Genomic DNA, 26,172 nt, shown 5'->3' on the forward strand with positions numbered 1-26,172 from the left:
AGGTAGTGATTATGCAGTCATAAATACAAAAAGGATTTAGAAGAATTTCTGGATTTTGTTAATTTATTATTCAGTTAAAATAAAAGCCAAGGAAAAATTCTATAAATTTTGTACGATCTGTTATATAAAAACAAAACTGTTATATAAGTATTCAAGAAAAACAAGTCCAAAAGACGAACTGAAGATCTCCTTAAAATACGCGCTGTGGGCTTCCCATGGTGGTCTTCAGGTTAAGACACTTCACCTGATTTCCATAACAAAAACAGAACAAATCAGAGATGCTTCAACACATTTTACTGATCTCATACATGTATCTAGACCCCCAAAAAAAAACGAGTCATTTAGCACTCACATTTTGCCAGTTCTTTTTTAGCAAACTGACAAGAAAGTTGACAGACATCTGAACGTTTTGGAACACCTGCTTCTCCTCCATAGAGCAGTTGCCAACAGCCACTCCCATGCAAAGCACTTTCTTCAATTGGAACTTCACTGTTGCTTTGGTTTCATTCACTTTAGACTCCAGCGATTCTTGGTGATTCACAAGGGTAGGGAATTTCCCTGCATTTCCAAACAAGTGAGTCAACGCTGTAAGCCAATAATACAAATAGAGAGAGCCATCAAACATTCTAAACATCAAAGCTCCTAAGTTACTTGCCTGCCTTGTTCAGCCCAGGGCCCAAAAGACGAGGAATCTGCTTGATGACAGATTCCGACGCCAAGAAGGCATGGTACTGCTTCGCAAGCTTCTTAACAAGCTTCTTATTCTTATTCAGCTTCTTCAAAGCTTCGACATCCATCCATTGGAGACCTATTGCCTCAGCCTGCCCCAAAAAAAAGGCAATAACTTTAAATCATTGTTCAAACTCCAAGGAAAGCCAGCAGCTCCTAACTAAAAATAATGCATTCATATCCAAAGTCACATATCATTCCTGCACTTCAATGACAAATAACAAAATCGTCCTAGAGTAACCAAACCAAATAAACATAGCATGCTCAAGACATCCAGAGTGGAACATGATCACTAGGTTATTCACATAAGATAACATTGATAGTGAATACATAAGAAAACATTGATAGTGAATACATAAGAAAACATTGATAGTGAACACAAAGGAATGTCCCATATAAATACAGATCTTAAAATAAAAATTTGACATGCTTAAATAATCAAAAGGTACGGCCAAAATGCTGTAATAGAAAGCAGAAATCATACAAGCTCATTAACCTACAGCACAGTGCTGCATATCACCAAGAAAAGATGAAAAGAAAGTAATGGAACAACTTGCAATAATATACAAAACCAAAGTAGAGAAGAAACAAATTTGGCATGGTCCTTCACAACATAAGAATTAGATAAAAGAAATTAGCATAATATAAAAGTTGCCTAGGGAGCAAGAGAAATATTAGATCAAGATAAAATTTTACACTGATGTCCAATACCCAATTCAGTGCTCGGGACCAGAAGAACACCAAAAACTGCTACCCTCAAAGTAAGAATACATTTCCCTAAAACTGAGGGCCATACTACTAGAGTTAATTTAAAATCAAAATTGAAAATACAAAATGTGAGTTACAGAAACAAAAACGACATCAATAAAAAGCTCTAGAAATAAGGACAGCATTAAAATACCTCCTCAACGTGCTGAGCATCTCCAAGCATACAAATCTTCATCTTAGGGCGGGGGATATGTGGCAACTTCACAGAACCACTGAAACGTTTGTCCTTTTGCGGATCATAATTCTTGAGCCCAATCTGGAGCTCAATAGTCTCAGTAAACTTACGCTTCTTCTCCTTGGAAGCCGTCATAATAGTAGTGATTGCCTCTCTCAACGCCTCACTCTGAAGCTTACTGCAAAAGATATGAAAATATTCCAGTTCCAGATAAAAAATAAATACACACTAAAGAGAGCTCTCACACCTTCCTCTAACCATATCATAGGCCATGAATGACATGATTACTTTAAACGGAAATTTGAATCATACTAAAGGAATGAATTTTTAGAGAGAAAATTGCACTATTTCAGTAACCTTTAATTGTAAAAGACCCATATACATTTGGATACAAAATCACAAGACTCAATACATTAAGCACAAGCTAAACTCTACGAATCAGAAAAGCAACACCGAGGTTTTGGTGAGATGCAATTATAGAATTTATGTAAATACACTAAATTTACTAGATTACCACGACAGTATTGCAATTAACTTATCACTAACAACTCAGCAAATACAATAGCAAATGAAATGATAAACAAGAAAGCTAACAAAAAACAGGTCAGATCTTAATGCGAATACCTCATGACTGGAAGCTTTAAAGAAACAGTCTTTAGAGGTTTATTGCTCTGTAAGAACAAAAGAATAAAAATAAAGCGATGAGATACAAGAATCCAAGAGATTTTCAGGGAAATAAAGAATCGATTGAGAAGGATGAGAGAAAGAAAGAGAGAGTACCCACCAAAAGAAACCCTAGAAATGGTCCGGCTAGGCCGATTTACTTATACAAGCCGTTCTGTCATAAACCCTAGCTTTCTCCTTTTTCTTTTTACTTTATTTTTGGGTTTTGGGCCGAGTAGATTCAGTTGTACCTTTTGTGGGCTTTTCATTGGGCTTTAATTTTTATTGAAAATTTTAAATCAAGTAAAATAAAAGCCTATTTTGAATTTTCTAATATTATTTTAATTTTTTAATTGCTTTAACGATTCTGAGGTTTATTGTTGAATTTTCTAAAACATTTTAATTTTTTAATTGCTTTAACGATGCGAGACACTGAAATTCTATGTATTATGGAATAATATGCACGTAAATAAAATAGTCTAGTGTCGGTGTATGTAAAAGAATAATTTCAATTTTATTATTAGGTTAAAACATGAATTGATGAAAAAGAAATTGTTTTTGCTATACTAACATTGTTTAACAAGTTTGCTTTTCTAAATAATTTTTTATTAGATGTTAATGTGTAGAGCTGGTTTAGTTTAAATTATTAAATTGGATTCAAAATTTAAATGGAATTTTATTCATCCTTTTTAGTTCAATATAGAATTAAAATATAATTCTCGTTCGAAATTGTTTTGTTTTCATCACACTGAAACTGAAATCGAAATCTCATTTTTATGAAAACGGAAATATGATATTATATTATTTATAAGTTAAATTTTAAAAAATAAATATCAAAGTAAATCTTAACTAGTTAAAAACATATAAGAATTGAAAATTATATAAAATTAATTGTCTCATTTTATGTGACCCATAAAAATTAAAAATATGATTTGTTTATGTTAATTGTTAGTATTAAAAGAATAAAAAAAATTAGCTCCACAAGAGGCAGAAGAAAATCTTGAACCCTAAAATCTCAACCTCAAAGAGCAAAAACTCTTGCTAATCCAGCTATACCTGAATTGGTACGTTATAGAAACCTTCAATATCTCACAAACTTAATTATGCAACATTTATTTGAAGTTATAGAAACTACATGAATAAGTGTGTAGTTTCTATAATGTTCATAATACATGAATAACGCCCAATTGCCAATCTTGGATTACAGGAGGCTAAAGCAACATGCTGCCTTTGATCATGAAGGGCCAAGCTCATCAGGAAGCTCATCATGGAGGTCCATCAGGAAGCTGCAACACACAGCCAAAAGTGTGCAACTTCATATGGAGGCTCTACCAACTCTCCTGCTACTGCTCAAGCAACCCTTTGAAGCTATTGCTATCCTAGAAGCCACTTAATTATTCTTCCTATATCATTGAGTCAGACTCGATTTCGGCAGTCAAATAGTGTTTGCCTTGGTGGGCATTCGACCCATGGAAAAATCAAAGCTAGAAATTGGTATTTTCATTAAGTAGTTTCACCTTACCAATATTAGTAAAACGTAATATTTTCGATCATGATATATACACTTAATAGGTTAATATTTCTAATAGTTAATAATTTCTCAAATTCATTAAGTATATGAATTATTCAATTTTCTATATAAATTTAACTATAAAAAATATTTAAAATTTATATGTATTTCTCAACAACAACAAATAAAATTTGAATTCAATATAAAACTCTTAAATAATTTTATTTCTACGACTAAATATCCATTTTTGTAATCTAAAATTCAAATTTAACGTATTCTTTTTTAATCTTTTCTACTATGAGAAAATTACTCTATCAATAAATTATTATTTAAATATTACTAGTAGCATTAGTATAATACACATGTAAAAATAGTGTACATATAGGCAGAGCTTGGTTGATGAAGTAGTGATACAGTACATACAAGTACCCATACAACAAAACATACGTTGGATGTCGTTATCGGTGTTGAAGTTGGTGGGAACGTGATAGTCTTTATTTATTTTCTTATTTATTTTGTCATTATCTTTTGTTGTGGACATATCTATGCTCTTGGGTGCATCTCAAACTAGAAAGTCAGATAATTTAATATATATATATATATATATAACAAAATATTAAATCAATTTGCATAAATAATTGAAAATATATAGACAGTTCAATTTATAAGTTTTGATGCTAATATGAAAGAAATTTCATATTAGAAATTTAAAATATTAGCTAAGACTTTATATTTCTAACAATTTCCAAGGTTGGGAAATCTTGGAGATTATGGAGACTTGGTTACGGACACTAAAGTTGCAAAAACATTAGATACAAATACGAAAGGATTGTCAAAATTTATTATTCAGTTAATATAAAAGATGAGTAAAAATTTCCTATCAATTTAAAACCCGAAAGGCTTTTTTTTTTTTTTGTGTAGATGAGAGATTCTTACTTAGGATTAGCATATTTGCCACAACTAATAAGAGAGCAACGTCTATGTATGAATGTTTTAGAATTTGATATTGGATTATCGATACATACTTTATCATTTAAAACTAATGAATATATGTCAATCTAAAATATCGTTTATACAATTCTATAATTTACATTTAGAAAAATACACCGAGTATAAACAAAAAATTAATTTTATGAAATCTTCTATCGAAATTGTTTTTCTTTTCGGTTCTACAATATTTTTAAAACCTATTTGTTGGATATGCGTACCAAAACATAGTGCATTAAATTCATGGAATTAAGAGCTTATAAAAACCTAAATTTTCACAATCTATAAGTTTTCACCAATTTCATGGATTTTAAAGATCTCTTTTCATACAAGGCTTAACTTTGTCATACACCTAAACTGAAAAATCTACTTTCTTCTATACAATCTCTACAATTCTTTTTCTGGGTGCATGTATAACTATCCCCAGTCATCAAAATCATATATATATATATATATATATATACATATGATTGTATGTTGTAATCTAAGTGCAATATGTTTTAAGTGAATGTCTATCTATATAGTGTATCATCAAAATCTTACTTTTGAATGTGTGTGAACAATAAATATGATATATAAACTTCATATATACAGATCACAAGAGAAAAACACTGGCTAAATAAAATTAATAGAACAAACATGTTATAAGTCTTGAATTTGCTCATACACATATCATGAAATAATCATATATACCCAGTTTCATCATCATGTTCATGATCAAATGAAAAAGGCAACAAACTATCTCTTACAAGACTGGTTCCAGCCAGCTGAACCTGCCAATGAGAAGCATTAGCAACTATACACACATATATATATATATGTTCTCCACTTTTTATCTGTCATATGCATATATATATATATATATATATAAATTACTAGAACTGTATATAAACAGGAAGCTATATATAATATTCGAAGAAGAAAAAAGAAAAAGAAAAGGGTGAAATTAATTCAACACCTACTTCCTATCCTTAATCGTTGTTGTTGATGATGATGATGATGAGAAGCTGATGCAGCAACAAGAGCTTGACGGGCTGATGCAATACCATCAGGAGCCAACGACTTGTCAAAAGAAGAACAATCAATCCAGTCCTTAAGCAAATCTTCTTGTCCCCAGGTATCAGGAATCAAAACCTGACCAGCCACCTCTTCTCTGTGCTTCTTTAGTCTTTCACGTCCACAATCCTTCTTTTCCACCAGAACCTCATGATCACGATGATCTTTCTCACTTTTATTAATAATAATAAAATTATTATTATTTTCATTGGCTTCATTACCATGACCTTCTCTAGCAGACAACATTCCTGATGATGACGAGGATGATTTGTTTGTTTCTGATGAGGAAAATGCAAGAATCTGGTGGCTGGATCTCATGGAAGAGTTTGTGTGGTTCATAGTAGCAATACTATTGGTGTGTGTTTTGCTTTCATGGTTGAGAAATAATGGCTACCCTCCATATTCTTTTTAGCCCTCAATGATGCAAGAAAGGAAAGACTGTCAATATCAAATATTAAAAAAAAGGATATATCATATAATAATTAATTATAGAATTTAACTCATATATAAGACTAGTTTATAGTTGATAAGTAAGAATCTCTGGTTAAAGCTTTTTTTTTTTTTTTTTCTTTTGCGAATTTTCCAAAATCCCTTTACCAATCATTAACATGATGCATCTAACAATGGACTGTGATATGATCAGATTGTTTTACTAAAAGGGTATAACTAATTAATCAAAGTCTATTGAGAAATCAACTTAAAACTTGGAAGTGAGAAGAAAAAAAAAAAGGGTTTATATAGTTCAAGATTTCCAATAGATCATTTTTTTTCTTCCAATGGTCATTTAAAAACTGCTTTTTCCTAAGCTTCTTGAAGACTATACATTACATATTCTACGACAGTTATTCTTTTACACTCACTGTAGAAGTGATAAATCCTCACTAATATTGATAAATGATAGTAAAACATAGAATTGCAAATGGATCGGATGCTAATAAGCTATTTATAGCTATATTCAATAAAAGTTTATTTAGACTTGTTTACTACACGAGCTAAAATTATAGTAGAAAAGATTTGGATCGTTAAGCTTGTAAATTAATTTAATATTTATTATCTATTTAATTTTATTTGTTAGAATAAAATTATAAGTTTTATTGTATTAATTTTTATAAAAGATATCTTCAATAAAAGACTCAGTTGATCTTATAGAATGTAAAAAATTCAGTAATGCAGGCTCTGTAATGGAGGCGGTAAGTCCAAAATCAGCTAAAATTCAGCTCTAATTTTGGTCCTAATAAAGAGATTCATACTAAAAACTAATCCAATTCTCACAGACAGACAAAGATGGCAGATCATCTGCAGTGAAAGAGTTATTTTCTGAGAGAAAAAGAAAGAAAAAAGAAGGGGAAAGGGAACGAGTGGGCAGGCTTTATTACACGTCAGTACTGTTTGGTTTGTATGGTACATGACATCTCTACGTCTCAATGCTGAAGATGGTGCCAATTTTGTGTGGCTTAAACAGAAATTTTGAAACAGTAGATATTTCTCTTTTCTTTTTCAGTTCTTAGTAGAATAATAATAGCTTTGGTTTGGGTGGGGTTGGTGGATTTGATTGGGAGAATATGAAAAGGATGAGCTCTTCAGGAATTCATTTTCAGAGGCAAAAGATGTGGACATTGTGTGAATCAAGATTTTAGATATTTCTTTTGGCGTAATTACGATTTAATGTATTCTTTTGCGTCTTCGATAACAATATCCAAATCACATTTTTGTTGAATTTTTCATATTTAATTTCAAAATTGATGCTGGAGCGACTGATTTGAGCTTTGTCTCAAATTAATTATAGTTCTACGAACACTCTAAAAAGAATGAGAGCCTATAATGATAGTTCTGCTCTGCAAAAATTGCTATTATTAATCGCTTATTTTTTCCCGTTAAAAGAAAAATTACTCTTTTTCTTTTACTTATTTAAAATCATAAAATTGTATTCTTTAATATATAATTAAAGTCTAAAGTAGTGTTTATAAGTATTCAGTGCTCAAGAGTCGAATTCAAAATTTTAATAAAATTACGCAAAACTCTTACTATTTCACCTACACGTTCTTAAATAGCGCATCCTTTCAAATTATTGAAAGAGTATTTTGGTATAAATATATAAATTGGGTTAGTTTAACATATTTCCCACTGGTCTAAAAAATTGAGAGAAATGAATTTCTTTTTTCTTTTCATTAAAATGACAGAAAATCATATGGGTGTGAAGGGTGCAACATTTATTATAGAGAGAGTGAAATAAACTGTTAAACATTCATTTAAATCTAATGCAAAAGAAAATATTCATTAAGAAAACATAGAAGATTGCATATCCTACACGAAATTTATTAATTCCTGTAATGAATATGTTCCAGTACGACATGTCCTCCACCTCATTTTCCATTTAGTAATAATTATTGATCTTCCATCCATGGTAATAAGGGTCATGTCTTATATTATACAAAGTTCCATTTTAGGTATGTGATTTTTGTTGTACATGAAATTCTAAATTAAAATAAAATAATATTTGAGTTGAAAAAAGTATAAAATTGTACCTTGGGAGCATGGCTTCTTGTCTAAGGCCACGGAACAGAAAACTAGATTCTACATTGCCCATTTTGGTTTCATTGATAAACAAACATTGATGTGATGCACATGTCTCATAATCTAACTAAAAATCTCAATTGAGGTTATGCATTACTAATGAATTTTATTAATTTAATTTTTGACAATTTTTAATTATTTAATTTTTACTTATATCATAAAAATTTAAATGAAAATTGATATGTCTAAATTAATACTCGCAAGTGTACGAACCGAATGATAGTTCGGGCAAGCTCACCACGAAGTCGATCTCATAGGAAATTGTAGGGCATATATTATAAAGACCAACTATCTCACAAAATACTGAAAATAAATATAAACACTCTAAGCCAATGTTTTGAGAATGATCTTACGTTTAATAAAAGAAATTAAAGAACCAAAAAATAAATATGCAACTAGAATGATTAATATGAACTATATGATAAAATAGTATTTAGTCTAGTTTTTACTTAGTAATCCTCTTAATTCCCTTAAGTCCAAATCTAACAAATGAGATAGTGATGTGCATTTTTTCTTAAGTCACTCAAGCTAATGATGCAACTTAGGTTTCTTATACCAATATAGATTAAAGTAAAGATGATGTTTCTAATACTTTTAACCTAAAGATTTTCATAACAAATATTATTACTAAATTAATATAATAGTCAACCAATAATAATAGATGAAACTAATGAACATATGAAGGTAAAAAATAATTCATTAGACTCAATATATATAAGGTTCATACATAAGTAAAAAGTCAAACTAAACACTTATAGAACTTAGTCTAACATATTTAATCCAACGATTATTATAATTAAATAGAAAGACTTAAGATACGTAAAACAAAAAACTAAAACTCTCTCAAAGTTCAAAGGCCCTTCAAGGAATGAAGAAGATTGATCATCTTTCTCCACATCTTCAAAAAGCTTCTTTGATTCTTTGAAGAATGATGCAACTAAAGCTAGCTAGATGTAGAAGATGATGAACTATATAATGCAACTAAAGCTAGCTAGATGTAGAAGATGATGAACTATATAAATTTCTGCAGAGAATAGTAGAATCTTATCCAGAGAGAATCATAGTAGCCAAAGAACTTCTTGTTTTAATTAACCTGTACTCCTTACAGAAATCTTCTTATTAGAGTTCTTTTTTCAGCAAATAACTAAAAAAAAAAAAAAACTTAAAGAAAATAACTTAAAGGATAATTACCCATTAATTACATTATAATTACTCAAATTCCTCTTCTTGGACCTTAATGAATTAAGCTAGGCCCAAGCTATTGATAGCTTATGTGTTTGATTCCCGAGCTTTTTATAGCCGCATTCCAATTAAAGTCCATTAGTACATTTTTAGCTCAAATTCTCCTATTTGGCATTATTTTCTGAATTTAGAAAAGAAAACTAAAATAAGGTAAAGACATATATTTTTACCATATTATATATAAAAATATATCATTAAAACTCTAAAATACCTTTAAATATTTATATACAATTTGAATCAATCAAAAATACAAAATTACATTAGCAGAGTTGTAAAAGATTAAAAAATAAAATTAAAAGATGTTATAAATTAAATAAATTGAAAATATTAAAAAATTAAATTAGTTAAATTTAAAGGTGAAATATGTGAAGACTTTTTATTTTATTATATAAATAAGCTAACAGTCAAAACACTTATGTGAGAAGGGAAGTATACTTATTTAACCAGAAATCTCAACTGAAAATTGAGACTTTTGGTTTAGAGGATGAAAAGAAAGTAAAACTTTTTTTTCTTTTTTAATTTTATCAAATGGATTAATACTAACCTCAATCACATGTATTTGTGATTATAGTAATTGTAGTTAAAATTACTTAATACTATATAACCAACAAAATTCTTTCAAACGTTACACTTTGTAACAAAAAAATTAAAATTTCATTTCAAATGATAAATGAATGGTACTTTTTTGTAACAAATTAATATATTGGTATCTTTTTGTTACAAAATATAAAGTTTGGTATCCATTCATGCAATTTACTCTCTAAATGTGCCGAAAAATTCACTGATATTATCAAAATTAGATTTTAGCAAGCATTTAGTTAAAAATAAAAAAATAAATATATTTTTATTATAAATATAAAATTTAATAACCGTCAATATAATTTATCTTGTAAAATTGAGTCGTGCAGATTTAGCATATGCTACATAGGAAAACTTGGCCATTTAAACTATTACTAGTGTTAAGATTTGTTATTCATTACTAAAACATATTTAGTTACTTTTTTAAAAAAGAAAATTTCACTGAGCGCGTGGGCATTCGCGCGTTTAACCTAACCGAATCATACAAATTTAATACAATATCTCTTAAAAAGAGTAAAACTGACAAAAATACAAATCCTTAAGATTTGACTTGAGATTTGAATGGTGATCTAATTAAGGAAAATTTGTTGGTGTAAGACATTAGTTTTATTTTATTTTTTTCATATTTACATATGCAAATATATCTTCATGAATATATATATGCTTAAGATGTTCAGCCAAACCAACCACATATATTCTTGAGCTCAAGAAGAACTTGTTCTATAGAATATGAAGAAGAACACCATTCATTAAATCCAAAAACAAGATACCAATAAGTATCTAAAATACCTTCTTAGCAACCTTTTTTCTTAAGCAAAAAATAAAAGATGCCAATTTCTGGAGCAGGTACTTCAGTGAGAAGAGAGGTTGAAGTTTCTCATGGGATCATGATTCCAAGCAATATGATTGTAAATCATGGAGGGAGGAAAAGGATCATTGAAGGGTCAGAAGAAGATGAAATGAGGAAGGAGAGAAAAAAAATTAAAAATAGAGCATCTGCTGCTAGATCTCGAGAAAAGAAAGTGGTATATTTTATATATATATATATATATACTGGTCATTTCCTTATCTGGTTGAATGACTTGAATTTTCTTTTCTTCTTACCTTTAAGTACCTTTGTAAAAACACAAGAGAATGACTATCAATATATCTTTGACAATCACTTTTATTTTCTGTTCATTTGCAGGAGAGGACAAAATTTCTTGAAGAAAAAGTGGAAGAATTGAGAGAGGAGAATGCCCAGATGGAGAGACTAGTCAAATTGCTGGTAATTCATGCACCATTCTTTGTGTAATCTATAAGTTGGGCATATATAGGCTCATATTAAAGAATTAGACCATGCTTAATTATTCATGAAATAGAATATATATGAAATATAATAGTAAATCTTAAAGTATAATAAATAAAAATATAATTAGTCTATTTGGCTCATTTGATGAGTGCAGTTAATAATTGGTAGCTGATAACTGATTTGTATAAATGTTTGATAAATATTTTTGAGTGGTTATTATTAGTTAGTAAAATGACTATTATAGATTTAAAAAATAAAAAAGGGACAGTGATGATAATAATAACATATATGTTAACGAAAAATTATTGTTCAAATAGCTATTTTTTTCTAAATTTTAGATAGTTATTTAATCAATTATATGTACTTTTATAATAAGTTACAAATTAGTTTTTTTTACTCTCATAAATAGATGGTATATAATTTGATCATTTAATGCACTTAATTATTTCAAAAGATATAAAACAATTAATAACAATAATCTAGAATACAATCAACTATATGTTCAAGTACTTATTTTTTTATAAAAAGATATAGAAATATGTCTTTATTATTTTTTGAGCTCTTTTATAAAAATTATTTTTATTAAAATGGAAAAAAAATAATTCTAGCTGATAAAGAAAAGCACAAAATAAAAAGCTGATTGAATATCGGTTACCATATTTTATTTCAGCCATCATCTGATAAGAAGAGTTTACCAGATATTTAAATATTTAAATATTGATTAAAAAAATTAGCTAGTAACTCCTCTTATCAACTGAACCAAACACCTTCAATAATTGTTCTTAGTTAATTTTAACTTCACTCTTTCTTAGTGGTGAATGGATGAATAATAGAAGGTGATATCAAAAAAATCTAAGATAAATAAATTAAAAAATTAATTTTTTTAAATTACGTAATTTTTATTTATTTTATTTCACCATAAAATAAATATTTTTCAAACAAAAAGATAATAATTACAGAAATTATTATTATTAATTTTAAATTTGAAATAAATTTTAGAATAGCTATATCCATATAGAATACTTATTTCAAATTTTAGCTATTCCATGAAGTTTTAATTTATCTTTGATGAGAAACATTTAATGTTTGAGTTTGTATAAGATTAGGATGACTATTGCCTATTGTACTTATCTTAGTATTTCATTAGACTTAGAATTTGTAATTATTCAACGTAAACTAACTTAAGGCCAATTTGGCATTATTCCTGCTCTTAAAAATTATATTTTTCTTATTTCTTTTTATCTTTTTCAAAAATGTTTTTGTAGAAAGTATACTTTATTTTGTTTTTCCTCAAAAAGTAATTATTACACCTGAAATTTTAGCTAATATTCTTTTTAAATGTGATTTCTATATTATGTATGTCTATGCTAAGGATATATCGGTTGAAATAGAATTTTTTATTTAAATCAAATAAAACGTTTTTCTAAATCGTACGAGTATCTTCAAAAATATATAAATTTTTATAATTGTATATCAAATAAATTCATATATTTATTTGAATGTGAATAAATAAATTCATTTATAATTATATATCAAATGTGAATTAGTTATTGAAATGATAGATTAATTCATATATTGACTGTTGAATATATATTAAGTAGCAAATGGAGGAAGAGGAGGAGAAGGAAATGGAGGCAATTGCTGCTGAGGAAACTGCAGAAAAGCTGAATGGTTTGAGGAGGACCATGAGCGCACCATGGTGATGTAATTGATCATCTTCATGGATACATTTTTATTACAGTTTCTTTTAGTTACAAAAGGGCATTTTTATATTATGGAACTGCCGTGGAAGTTTTACCGAATTATTAAAAATTAATACTGTGAAAATTTTCCTAATAATATATGATAAAAATCATTACTTATCATTGAGCATGCTTAATTGTTTTTGGTATATGTGTGTGTCTATATATATATAGTAAATTATTGTTATTGTTACTAATTTGTTTGGCTCTTCCCTTAGCATTTCTCTCCAAGTATGGTTAAAAGGTTAGAAACTAAAGAAAATATCAATATGGTTTAACCAATACTCAGTTTTATATGTATTTCTTTTGAGAATTTTAAAGCTGAATATGGTTTCTACTGTTACTAAAATCTAGTATATATAACATATTGCCATAAACCTTTCTTACATAGTGCTCAGGTAGTCAACTCTCTGCATACATGATGATGTTTTTCTCACTATAGATGTATAATCAATTCGGGTTCATTTTTATTGCGGAATGTTTATAGAGCTATAGATAGTTTGGACGGGACCTAAATCCATCACTGCAACACCAATCTTAGTGCCAGGCAGACAGAGAGATTCAACTAAACAATAGATTTGAGCGATACTCTCAAAAGAACCGTCTCTCAAAAATCGGAGCCTAAATCCTTGAGTTGCTTAATAAAAGCCATCCAACCACCAGATTTCCACTCTAGATGGTGTAGGGCATCCATGATCTAAATCTATTGCATCTACTTCACTTTCACAAATAATTAACACAATAATTTTTCCAACCCACGTAAATTAGTACCTTTAAGAGAAATTGCAGAGTAACATAGCACTTCACTCATAAAACACAATGATATTAATTGAAATATCACATGGTTCCACTTTTATTTATTTGAAACCATGAAAAGTGAAAGTCAAGATCTTAGTGATGAAACAAGAAGAATTAATGTAGCTAATTAGATCTACTTAAACTTAAAAATTCATCAAAAAACACCTGCTGCCTATCCTCAGTCTCTGAGAGGAGCTGCCGCCGCCTCTACGTGCTTCAGTTATCAGTGCTTCACGAGCTAAGCCAAGTCCTTCAGGTGCCAGCAACTTATCAAAAGAAGAGTAATCCATCCAATCTCTAAGTAAACTCTCTTGACTCCATTTATCTGGTATCCTCACTTCTCCTGCCACCTCTTCCCTATGCCTCTTCAGCCTTTCTCTTCCGTTATCCTTATTATGCGTCCACGCACCCTCCTTGTCTTCCTTATTATTGGTATTACTGTTACCATCATTAACATGTTGTCTAGGAGGATATGATGGAAATGAGGTACTTAGCAACGATTCTTGAGTTTGCAGTAGTTCAGATGATAACTTCTCAAGAACCCCAGAAGTACCCGAGTTTGTTTTTGTTGGAGAAAGAATCTGGCGAGAGGGTTTGTCTGTTGAGGTTGCGGATTCTTGTTTCTTGGGAGAGAAATGGGTGCTCTCCATGTTTGCAACTACCACAATCAATGGAGCTAATAATGGAACCAAAGGAAAAAAAGGAAGAAAGAAAGAAAAGGTAAAAAGAAAAGAAAAAAGAAGAGGGTTCTGTTGAAAGTTGAAAGAGAGAATGAATGGGGAGTTAACAAAACACGTCGCATGAGTTCATATATGTACTGAATGGTATATGACATCTCTACGTCTTACAATAATGCTTCTTGTCATTTTTGTGGTGCAGTTCTCATCCATCACAATGGATGTTAGAACAGTATTTGTATCATATATATGGTATGTTCTTCTCACTTTCTTAACTTGTTTTTTTCTTCATTAACTTATATTCTACTAATTTGACTCACAAAATATTTAATTATTAACATAGAGTGGTCAACCGAGCTATATATTTCAATTATAAAGCATTTTAATAATATATTAAGAGAAAAGATTCGAACCCAAAAGTCTAATCAAACTTTAGAGGGAAGCTCTAAAAATAGGTTTATATATTTCTAATAGTTATTATTTCTCTTTAATTTGAACAAAAGTTTTGAATTAACATTTCTTTGAGAAGTGTGTGAATAAAAAAAGGTAATTTGGTTGGTCCAAAAGCAATAGGATTGATGCATTTGATTTGGGGGATACATGAATAAATTGATTCATGGTTATGGAGGAGAGAAGAGATGGTGTAGAATATGGACATGAATACAACAAGAAATGGGATATTTTCTTTTCTTCTTGGTTGCATAGCCAAGGAACCTTATGTTATTATTAGATTATTAATACGTTTTCATTAATTCTTATTAATATGAAGTGGTTGGGAATTGGCGGCTACAGCCGGTAAAGCTTTAAAATTAATTTATTTATTATTAAAAAAGGTAATATATATGTATCAAAATTTATTTTTTAATAATAAATAAACTAATTTTTATTATTAAAAAAGCATGAAAAAAAATTTATAGAATTTTTTTAAGATTTTTAATATTTGATTTAAATGAATAGATGAACCGTAAAATCCAACTAATAAAATTGGATTTAGATCCAATCAATATAAAAATAATTAGAATTAGCAATTTGATTGATTGGTTGGACTATAATCCTTATAGATTACTTGTATTTTTTATTATTTAATTATGTGAAATATCTAACACTCTCTCTTAAATATAATTATGAAGTAAGATGTTTAACACCTCATTTCAAGTATAACTGTAGTTTGACTTTGAGACTCAATTATCACTTGAAATTGCATTTCTTATTGTTTAACAATGTTGAATGAAGAACATAAAAAGCTCCAAGCCCCTTGTGTGGCAGCTCAAGCTATCCATCCACCCATGAAAATGATCTTATATTTCCAGAAAAAAGAGGAAGAAGGAGAAGGAGAAGAAGAAGATATTTCTCTTATTTTTAATACATTGGACCTATAAACTATTTGTCCTGTCGGGTGATTTCAAGGGTTATGCTGGCAACATTCTTACACCCAGTTGTTAAGAGATGGATATAAATAAACATATTTAATAATTTGCAGACATGAACATAAATAAACCAGAACATCACCTTGCATAAGTTGGGGCACATAACAAAATTATAAAACTATATAACTAGATAAAGTATGCTTAGTTTATGGTCTATGTACGTGGCATAGTTTTTGACTTAGTTTCCACATGTGGATTGCTTAATTTTATTTATATATTTTTTCCTTTCCCTTAAAATTTCTCTCCAAGTGTTATTTCTTTTTTTTTTCTTTAAAGAAAAGAAAGACTATTGTTGAATAATAAAAAGATCAGAGAGCAAAATGTCAACAGTAACACAGGTGGGGATGCAGACTCCCCACTTGAAGATCTGCCATAGAATGAGCAGCACGAACCAATTCATATGCTGCATAAATCGCAGACCTTTTAACATATCCAAATTGCACATCATTTATCTCTTTTGACAGAGATTTACAATCAACAATAATTAAGCCAAAAGTTAGAGACTCTTGTCGTCGACAGCTTGAACAACCATTTGAGCATCATCAGATTAGAAGGGAACACATACTTCTGGTTTAGCACCTTTTTAATTTTTACGTATAGTTCGTATTGTTCTTTTATAAGACATTATATATATGTGATTTCTGCCACCGTCCAAGGGATGACTAGTCCAATATGGCCAACATTAAAGTTTGATTTTGTTGAAACACTAATATTAAGTTTGATGATAATGAAGCTACTCTTATTATGGATCCAGCTCTAAATGAAGGAGGTAGAATTGACAAAAGATCCATCTATTACTATATATTGATATATAATATCGTTATCTTTTCCTATATATGTGATGCTTAAGTGATACACTTTCTACTTCCATACTTATATACTTATTTTCTTCTTCTACTATGTAAGTGTCACACTAGTAAAACTGATGGCAACAAAATACTAAGATACAAAAACGACACAGGTCCTATATATAGAGTTTTGTCAGTAGAAAGTGCATATTTAAAATTAAAAATTCATTAAATTATATGCAATTTTTTGAAAGCTTTTTTCTTGTTAATTTTTTTTTTCAATCATAATAATTTACCACAATTAAATATCAGAACCCATCTATTAATGGTGTTATTGAACAATTTAAATCATCATTTTTTTTCTCTTCGTTCTTTTAGACACGTAAAACGTAGGAATCTATATGCCTCTCACATTTATACGATTATGAATTTAGAAATATTATGAAATTTGTTGAGAAAGAACAATATTTCTTTTATTTAGTAAATTAAAGTAATTTAAAATATATGAGGCAAAATCTTCATGGATGGTAAAGTATAAAGTATAAAGAAACTTTACCATTTTATCTATACTCTGGAATAATATAAATCTTTTCTATTTTATTGGGAGGTTAGTGAGAATTTAACATTTGTACTAACCATTTCTTAAATTCTTCTTGAAATCCATTTTCCTTATTTTAATACTTCCACCAGTACTACTAGCTAGATATGGATTTTATCCTAAAAACTATAAATTCGAATTTGGGTTACAAATACAATATATTGATAATTATTTTTGAAAATTCTTTTAGTGTATGATATAATTATCGTATTAATAATATGAATATTTTATTCTGCTAAAAATATCGATATGTTTTAAATTTTATCATTTATAAATTTGAAAATCCCATTTTAGTTTTCTATTTTGTTTCATGAGCTATGATCGGGCAAAGAGAGTACCTTAATTATATCCATGGATCTAAATCTATGGCCTCTAGTTGATCACTCCCACAAATGATTATCACATCAATTCTCCATCTTAGTAGTTCTAATGGAAAATGCATAATAATTTTACTGTACAGACGAATTACACGATAAAATGCATAGAACTTAACCAACAAAACACACAATGATATTGAAGGCTCGCATGCATCGATTTTTATTTATTTGCAACCATGACCGCTGAAAACTCGAGATTTCATACAGGGATTAATGATGATTACACGAACAGTCTAGCTACATCGATCTATAAAAAATGAAAAAAAAGAAAAGAAAAATTAATTCATCAAAAACACCTGCTGCCTATCCTCAATCTCTGAGAGGAGCTGCTTCCACCTCTATGTGCTTCAGCTATCAATGCTTCACGAGCTAAGGAAAGTCCTTTAGGTGCCAGCAACTTATCAAAAGAAGAGTAATCCATCCAATCTCTAAGTAAACTCTCTTGACTCCATTTATCTGGTATCCTCACTTCTCCTGCCACCTCTTCCCTATGCCTCTTCAGCCTTTCTCTTCCGTTATCCTTATTATGCGTCCACGCACCCTCCTTGTCTTCCTTATTATTGCTATTACTGTTACCATCATTAACATGTTGTCTAGGAGAATATGATGGAAATGAGGTACCTAGAAGCGATTCTTGAGTCTGCAGTAGTTCAGATGACAACTTCTCAATAACCCTAGAAGTACCCGAGTTTGTTTTCGCGGGAGAAAGAATCCGGCGAGATGAAGGTTTGCTGGTTGAGGATGTGGATTCTTGTTTCTTGGGAGAGAAAAGGGTGCTGGAATCCATGACTTTTGCAGTGGAGGCAAGGGAATAATAAGGGTTTTGTGAGGAATAGGATATAATATAAGAAGAAGAAGAAGAAGAAAGGAAAGGGAAGTAATAAAACACGTCACGCGAGATTATAATGTATGGTACCTGACATCTCTACGTCTTGTGTGCTTGTGATTGAAGTCATTCTCATTTTCATTTTTGTTTGTGTGGTTTATTTCTCATCAATATAGATTTTATAACATGGATTAATTTCATTTTAATTTCTTCTTTTTCTTTTCTACCTTTTTTATATATAAGTGATTTTTATTGAAAAAATAATTCTTTCGTCACTTTTAAAATTTAAAAAATTATAATTTATACATTTAAAGTGATTGTTCTTCGTTCTATCCATCTAACAATTATTTACAATTTTAAATACCCATCTAATCTTTATAAGAAATTTATATATACATCAAAATTTTTACACTAAGAGAAGTTTAATAATTCCTCTAGATATATTTGAAATATAATTTCTTTAGGACCCATATAATTATGTATAAAAGAATTAAGTGTTTTTAACAAATTCAATTTAGTTTTGTTTTAGGATTAACACTAACATTGTCACCAGAAAACACAGCAATTGCAGATTTATTAATCCAACCATCGGCTCTTTATGACCCCCCCCCCCCCCCCCATTCTATTATCTCCATCATCTATCAATTTGAAAAATAAAATATGCACAATCGCTGAAGATATTCACAGAAATCTCCATCATCGCCACAGAATAATAAACAATAATCTCAGAATTAAAGCCGTCCCCACCGTCGATACCAAAAAACCGCACCATCACTAACACCAATTGACAGTAAATGTAAAATTGATTTAAGCAAGTAAAAAAGAAACTCAAGGGAAGGGTGATTTAGGTTGGTCCAAAACCAATAGGATTAGTGGATTTGATTTGGTGGGGGCGCAACTTAGGGAATGTGGACATGCAATTGCAAGCAACAAAATGGGATATTTTTCTTGGTTGCATAAGAGCCAAGGAATTATTATTAATTATTAGTACGTTTCTATTAAATTCTTATATGAAGTGGTTGGGAATTGGCATCTGCAGCAGGTAGAACTTTAAGCCTTCAACTATTCAGGCGCACATGACAAAGAACTCCTTGTAATCTGTTCCAGTAAGTTAATTATATGATTATTGTTATTAAAAAAATTAACCATGTTAACATTTATAATTATGGATTTTAATTTTTTATTGTCAAAGCTTGGTAGGCTATGGCGTTTTGAAACTTGCCTTCCGCCACCAAGTTTTCGGGTTCGTCATGGCCCATGTTCTTCTTCTTCTTGATTTTCTTAATGCATTTTTCTGAACATTTGATGTCTGTCTTTATGACAGCAACCTAAATTACAAATCTCAATTAATAGCTTAGTTCATTTGACTCGGCCTGACCCTGGAACTGGACAAATTAAAATCGGATTGGAATCGGATTTAAAAGTCATAAAGTCATAGAAGAATCGGTTCAAATCGGTTTTCTTCTTACGTTAATTTTTTTTTTTTTAAAATAAAATTAATTGAAACCGGTTAATTAACTGTCCTTTGGGCAAGTTCCATGTGGCAGGAACTGTGGACCATACGGAGACCTAATTTTGATGACTGTGATTCATGAATGCAACTTAAATTATAAATTGACGTGAGTAGTTTTGCTCATTTTGACTACAATTACAAAATAAATTGAATTGAATTAATAACTTTATGGAGTAGATGAAAATATATATCCCTATACAACTTTCTTTTTTACACCTAAATAATATTTTTTATGTGCTCAAAATAGAATTCGAGCTCGCAATCTCATGACCCGCTCATAAATTAATTCAAAATAACTTATTATGTATTTAATTTATACCTATTAGAAAAATTCATTCTATTTGCAAATGAATCATATTCAGAATTTATTTGCTAATAAAGATATATTAGGTAAAAAATGATAAATAAACACTTGATTTTTCGATCAAACTAATTAAGCTCTTAAACTTTAAAAGCTCAATTACAATTCTAAGATTTTAAAAACAGAATAATTACATTCTTAAAACTAATTTCATCTATTTCAGTCTATAATGATTTAGTTAATTTAGATATTAAAAGAAGCCGTTTTAGCTTTTTTCAATGCATATTATTTTTTTTCATCCGAGGAAATAGTAGCTTGGCCTTTTAATAGGTAAAAAAATATAAAATAATAATTTATCTTTTATTTTTATAAAAAAATCAACACCATCATCATTAATTAAAAAAAAAAAAGTTAGTTTGAGAGATATAATTATTATATTTTTTAAATTTTAAAACTGTAATTGAGCTACTTTAAAGTTTAAGGATTTAGTTGCATTTTAATCAAAATTTTAAAAGTTTATCCACACCTTTTGCTAATATATTAAATAATAACTATAAAAGTTATTTTAAATAAGATAAATATTATGTTAAAAATAAATTAAAGCGAGTGAATAATTTTATAGAAAAAAATATAAAAAAGAAACGAAAAAATAAAATAAAATCAAGAGATATAATTGTTTCTTTTGCAAATATTTTTTAGGCCTTGGAATGAAACTAAACATGAAGATTTATATCATCTTCCAATAATTTGATTCAGAAGAGGTGATAATAATAGAGGGGAAAAAAGAATGAAGAAGAGGCATTAATATATATTTACATTTCTAACAAAAATAATCAAGAAAATGAAGATGGTTAGATTCCTGAGAAGATAGAACTCCTTTTCTTTCCTTCCTAAGGAACTTGGGGATCTCCAGAGTCCTGCTGCCATTACCATATGAAGCATGTCTCCTCATTCCAACAGAAGCATCACTACAAGCATGTTGAGAATCCTGCATTTTTCCAGATCAAAAGGATACAGGCAAGCAAAAATAAAAATTTAACAGAAGAAAAAAGAAGAATGGATGGAGAAGTCTTACCTTCCCATCACTTTCGTCCCGGCGGTTGAATCCGGTAGCAATCAGGGTTATGCTCACCTGAAAAAGACACAACACGCCGGATGTAATTGTCTACGAAACATCATATAAAAGACGTAAAGAAAAGTAAATGGTCAAACTGCAAAATCAGTAGTCCTCTTTACTAATGCAGCAGCTGTCGCAATTTACGGAAAGAACATGGATCACTGTCCGAGTTAACAATTTCACATGCTGGGTTTGCCATTTAAAGTTGTCTCACTGAAATCTCAATTTCTCTAGTCTTTATCAATCCTTATTTTTCCAGCAGAGAATATCACATTATTGAGAGTTGACAAGGACTGAACAAGGAACTCAACAATCAAGTATTCCATTAGCATGCCGGTTTTTCACTCATCAGACTAAGTTGCAGAACTACTGATTGGTTGAGCTGATTTTTTACAGGGAAAGAATATGCTTGTAATGTTTCTTTCTTCCACCAACTTACTTGACCGCTTAGTGATTGGTCGATAACTGCTCCAAATATCAAGTTTGCACTTGGATCCACGAGGTCGTAAATAACCTCAGCGGCAGTGTTTACCTGTAAAAAGCTTTTCATAAGAACTGAAGTCAAGAGTACTAATCAGAATAAATTGTTCTGAAATTTTTAGTCCATCTGCTTCCTAATTTGTAAAATCATTTCAACTTCCAGAAAATTTATTCTAGATTCCAGTGGAGTTGATGTTCTTCTTTTTCCCCTTAAACTTCTACAAAACAAGCACAATGCAATATACATGCAGACACCATAACTATGGGCTTCAATTTGAACTTGGTACTATACCTGACAGACCTACCTCAAACAGTTTAAGATCACTTCCACCAGTTATATTCCACACAACACCAGTAGCCCTTTCGATGCCAATGTCTAGTAAAGGTGATTGTATAGCATTCAATGCTGCATCTCTTGCCCTGCTCTTCCCTGCTAATCAACAACTAAAGCTATCATTCCATGTACATCAAGAATAGACGCTAAACAATAAGTTAGAGAGTGAAAATGACAGGAATGGAATGAAACTGAAGCATTGCATTGTGAGACGGAAATCTTGAGCATAAATTGGGACCATAAGCAACTCTTAAACTTGTAAAAAAACATGACTACAGTGACATGGAATGTGAATACAGTATGCAGAAATGGAGACTAGAAAACTGAATTAGTTCAGAATTGGCACTACCTCTATTAGATCAGTTGTCAGATGTCCTCAAAAAAATAAATACATGCCTGACGTTGTGCAATGGCCTAGTACAATAAGAATTCTTAATTGCCAAAACTAAATACCACCTGTAAGATTGACAAGAAAGACCTTTCTCCATATTTAGACCTTCAAACTTACCAGTTGCAGTTCCTATTCCCATAAGGGAAGATCCCGAGTCTTTCATGATAGCTTGAACATCAGCAAAATCAACATTGACCAAACCAGGGATCTGCAGTTCAAGAAAATTTTCCAACTGATTTTCCATATTGTAATCAAACAACAGATAGTCATTTTCATGAAAAAAGTTTTCTCCAGAAAACATTTCCATAAACAAGTTAGTCTCCTCGAATCAGACGGAGCCTCATGTAGAAAATATGACAGGCAGAAAGTGAAACTTTTCAGGTTAGACCACAGCAAAGGTAATCTCTTTCCTTACTAGTCCCCTAATCCTAGAGTGGATGGCATGCTTTTAACCGAACTTGGAGTATGGTGATTGAAGCTTATGGACTTGACCAGGCATAAAATTAGTACATACTTTGAATTTGATGGAATTTGCACCAGTTACGAGCTAGTTTACACAAGTATGTAGCACAAAAAGATATCTGCAACTAAGAAATAACCGCAAGGTAATAGAACCTATAATGAAAACACAAACATAAGAGAGAACAATAATATTTGGCTCAACAACTTTCTTGAAACCAGTACCGTTATGATATCAGAGATACCACGAACACCTTGTCTAAGTATGTCGTCAGCCAAGTTAAATGCCTCTGTCACTGGGGTGGAGGGTGAAACAGCAGCGAGCAACTTGTCGTTAGGGATAACAATCAATGTGTCCACATTGTTTCTCAAAGCTGCAATTCCTTCTTGAGCTTGAATAGTACGCTTTCGGCCCTCAAAAGAGAATGGTGTGGTGACAATACCCACAGTCAAGAGTCCCAAGGACTTTGAAATGCCAGCGACCACAGGAGCCCCACCAGTACCAGTTCCTCCGCCCATTCCAGCCTACATCAGTCAGATGTAATAAGATGACAAGGAAATAGTAATAATCACATAACCTTAATCATAGCATTAATGTTGGACTTCATACGAGACAAAGCTTTGTCCTACCGTCACAAAGACCATATCCGCACCAGAAAGTGCCTCCTCTATTGCAAGTTTGCTTTCATTGGCAGCATTCTTCCCTACATCTGGTTTACCACCAGCACCAAGACCTCTAGTGAGTTCCTTGCCAATTTGTAAACGGTTCTCTGGGAACACGAGGGATGTCTTCATTGCTTGAATATCAGTGTTTACAACCCAAAACTCCACCCCTGTCATAGAACTCTCAATCATTCTATTTACAGCATTAGAGCCACCACCTCCTACACCAATAACCTTGATCTTAGCCTCGTCAGAATTTCTTGAAATAGAGGAATCTCTAGATTCCCTAGTGGTATTTCCTTCAGATCTCTCTTTTCTCCAACCAGAGTATAAGTCATCTTCCTTGCCTCTGAGCATTGAAACCTCAGGATGTAAATCCGAGAAGGTGTCTTTGCTGTTATTTGGGCTGACGTTATGAGAGTTAATTGAACACTTAATTTGAGGAAAACTTAAACCAGTCTTTTGGCATGCATGGCATGCACCACTCTTCTTGTAAGAAATCTTTGAGGAAATTAATCTACTGGTTTGAGTTGCTTTTGAAATTCTTTCCCCAAACAATATTTGAAGATCAACTGGCACACAAAAATGAGGAGAAATGCAAGTTGCCATTGGATAAGGCGAAATTACAACTCTTTCAAACTATATAATTGAGCAGAAGGGAGGTGATTTAGAAACCAAAGCTGCATAAGTTTTATAGGTCTGCCATCTCTAGTTCTTCCTGAACCTGATCATCATTTGCAGAAGATAAACCAATAAGATACACAGAACAAATGCCACTCTACGTGGTTAATAAATAACATTTATAGCAATTAAACTAATTGATTGTCAAAGATGAAAACCCCTGAAACGATTTAAGTCCAAGCGTTTTCCGGTATTGCTACTTGAAAGTAATGCACGAGTACATTCGATCATTCTTAAAAAAGTAATGCATGAGTACAACGATCATTCTTATTCTTCAGGGAAAAGACCATAGGAAAAAGAACCCAGAAAAAGGACAAGAAAACCAGAAAAAGAATGATATTAAAAACCATTAATTACTGCATCGAATAGGGAAAAAAGAAAAAGAAAAAGAAAGAAAGTTGACATAAAACTTTAAGCATAAACCCAAAAACCAATAATGAACTATAAACTCAACAATTAAAGGATCAAATTGAGAAGAAATGGATGTTTAAAGTAAAGTACCAGCAAGTGCCTCAAGTAACCGAGTAAAGCTCAAAGCGGTTTGGGATGAGATTGGAGTCCCAAGAATACAAGAAAGTATATGTAGTAATTGGCAGACAATGTAATGTAGCTGTAACTAACATGAAAGCTGGTTATTGGCTAGTTGACGAAGCTTGGCATTCTCCAAGGACTTTCAAATATCAACTTCTCAACCGAAAAAAGTGCTTGCCAAAATCTTGGCTAATATTTCGGTAGAGTTGTTTGTTGCAGCCAGACAAAAGCCCAAGTGGAAGTGGCGATCATAATTTTAAGACTTCAAAAAAAAAAGAAAAGAAAAGGATTATGCCTTTGCACGTTTGTGTACCCAACATCTGATACTGGAAAAACACCTTTTTCTTGGTCATTGCTCAACTGCGTTTTGCATTATTTTCTTTAATTTCCAAGAGACGAACAGAAGTAGTCATTTCCCACATGCATTATTTCCAAGTAAAAGAATTATAGAGGAGATCTTCAGAAATGCTGCCTTTCATTCTTTAATGGTCTAACAACCAGTTATAAGAATGATGGATATTATTGTAAGTGGATGCTTTGTTTGTTTTCATTTTATCACTAATATATCAAACATGGCTGTTGACAACTAATAAATATTTTATCTCAGAATCGCATTCAACTCAGTTGGAATACTCTGACCGCTTGCATGGTAAGTCAAAGAATATATAAGTAATACGAAAATTATGAAAGATAACCCACCACCACCACCTGTATTAAGAAGAACAGTGGCAACAGATTTAGGCATTCTGTTTATGCGCCATTTTAAGAACATATGATGCTTATATCTTTTATCTTGCCTACAAATAGTATTTCTTTTTAATCTCACAAAGGTTGATAGACATGCATTTATATGTGCACTCAGCCATCCTGTAGGACTGTCAACAAGCAATGAATA

At 30.7% G+C, this 26,172-nt stretch overlaps 6 protein-coding genes across 7 annotated transcripts; 1 reads left to right on the top strand and 5 right to left on the bottom strand.

The window, feature by feature from the left end:
* Window positions 1-35: 35 nt before the first annotated feature.
* On the bottom strand, window positions 36-2,563 carry LOC8271917 (60S ribosomal protein L10a-2). Its single transcript, XM_015722175.3, has 6 exons — window positions 2,457-2,563; window positions 2,297-2,343; window positions 1,631-1,850; window positions 656-821; window positions 353-558; window positions 36-244 (listed from the first exon to the last, which is right to left on the bottom strand). The coding sequence occupies exons 2-6, from the start codon at window positions 2,299-2,301 to the stop codon at window positions 191-193; spliced, it is 651 nt and encodes a 216-aa protein (XP_015577661.1). The 5' UTR covers window positions 2,302-2,343; window positions 2,457-2,563; the 3' UTR covers window positions 36-190.
* A 2,869-nt stretch (window positions 2,564-5,432) lies between these two features.
* Window positions 5,433-6,571, bottom strand: LOC8271914. Its single transcript, XM_002523756.4, has 2 exons — window positions 5,795-6,571; window positions 5,433-5,605 (listed from the first exon to the last, which is right to left on the bottom strand). Exons 1-2 carry the CDS (start codon window positions 6,225-6,227, stop codon window positions 5,571-5,573), a joined length of 468 nt encoding a protein of 155 aa, XP_002523802.3. The 5' UTR covers window positions 6,228-6,571; the 3' UTR covers window positions 5,433-5,570.
* A 4,391-nt stretch (window positions 6,572-10,962) lies between these two features.
* On the top strand, window positions 10,963-13,439 carry LOC8263925 (ABSCISIC ACID-INSENSITIVE 5-like protein 5). The gene is made up of 3 exons (XM_048378320.1): window positions 10,963-11,308; window positions 11,470-11,550; window positions 13,176-13,439. Exons 1-3 carry the CDS (start codon window positions 11,111-11,113, stop codon window positions 13,275-13,277), a joined length of 381 nt encoding a protein of 126 aa, XP_048234277.1. The 5' UTR covers window positions 10,963-11,110; the 3' UTR covers window positions 13,278-13,439.
* Window positions 13,440-14,141: 702 nt separating this feature from the next.
* On the bottom strand, window positions 14,142-14,907 carry LOC8271913 (protein BIC2). Its single transcript, XM_002523755.4, has one exon. The coding sequence runs from the start codon at window positions 14,762-14,764 to the stop codon at window positions 14,258-14,260; it is 507 nt and encodes a 168-aa protein (XP_002523801.2). The 5' UTR covers window positions 14,765-14,907; the 3' UTR covers window positions 14,142-14,257.
* A 3,205-nt stretch (window positions 14,908-18,112) lies between these two features.
* On the bottom strand, window positions 18,113-18,844 carry LOC8271912 (protein BIC2). Its single transcript, XM_015722144.3, has one exon. The coding sequence runs from the start codon at window positions 18,766-18,768 to the stop codon at window positions 18,268-18,270; it is 501 nt and encodes a 166-aa protein (XP_015577630.1). The 5' UTR covers window positions 18,769-18,844; the 3' UTR covers window positions 18,113-18,267.
* A 2,565-nt stretch (window positions 18,845-21,409) lies between these two features.
* On the bottom strand, window positions 21,410-26,078 carry LOC8271911 (cell division protein FtsZ homolog 2-1, chloroplastic). 2 transcript variants are annotated; one of them, XM_002523753.3, is made up of 8 exons: window positions 25,248-26,078; window positions 24,033-24,789; window positions 23,628-23,927; window positions 23,061-23,151; window positions 22,524-22,648; window positions 22,178-22,270; window positions 21,697-21,753; window positions 21,410-21,609 (listed from the first exon to the last, which is right to left on the bottom strand). In XM_002523753.3, the coding sequence occupies exons 2-8, from the start codon at window positions 24,672-24,674 to the stop codon at window positions 21,442-21,444; spliced, it is 1,476 nt and encodes a 491-aa protein (XP_002523799.2). In that variant the 5' UTR covers window positions 24,675-24,789; window positions 25,248-26,078; the 3' UTR covers window positions 21,410-21,441. The 2 variants fall into 2 exon arrangements, with proteins under 2 accessions (XP_002523799.2, XP_048234494.1); XM_048378537.1 differs by having other exon boundaries at window positions 21,410-21,589; window positions 24,033-26,078.
* Between the last annotated feature and the right edge of the window lie 94 nt (window positions 26,079-26,172).

Source organism: Ricinus communis, chromosome 8 (genome assembly GCF_019578655.1).
Source record: "Ricinus communis isolate WT05 ecotype wild-type chromosome 8, ASM1957865v1, whole genome shotgun sequence".
Taxonomy (NCBI): domain Eukaryota; kingdom Viridiplantae; phylum Streptophyta; class Magnoliopsida; order Malpighiales; family Euphorbiaceae; genus Ricinus; species Ricinus communis.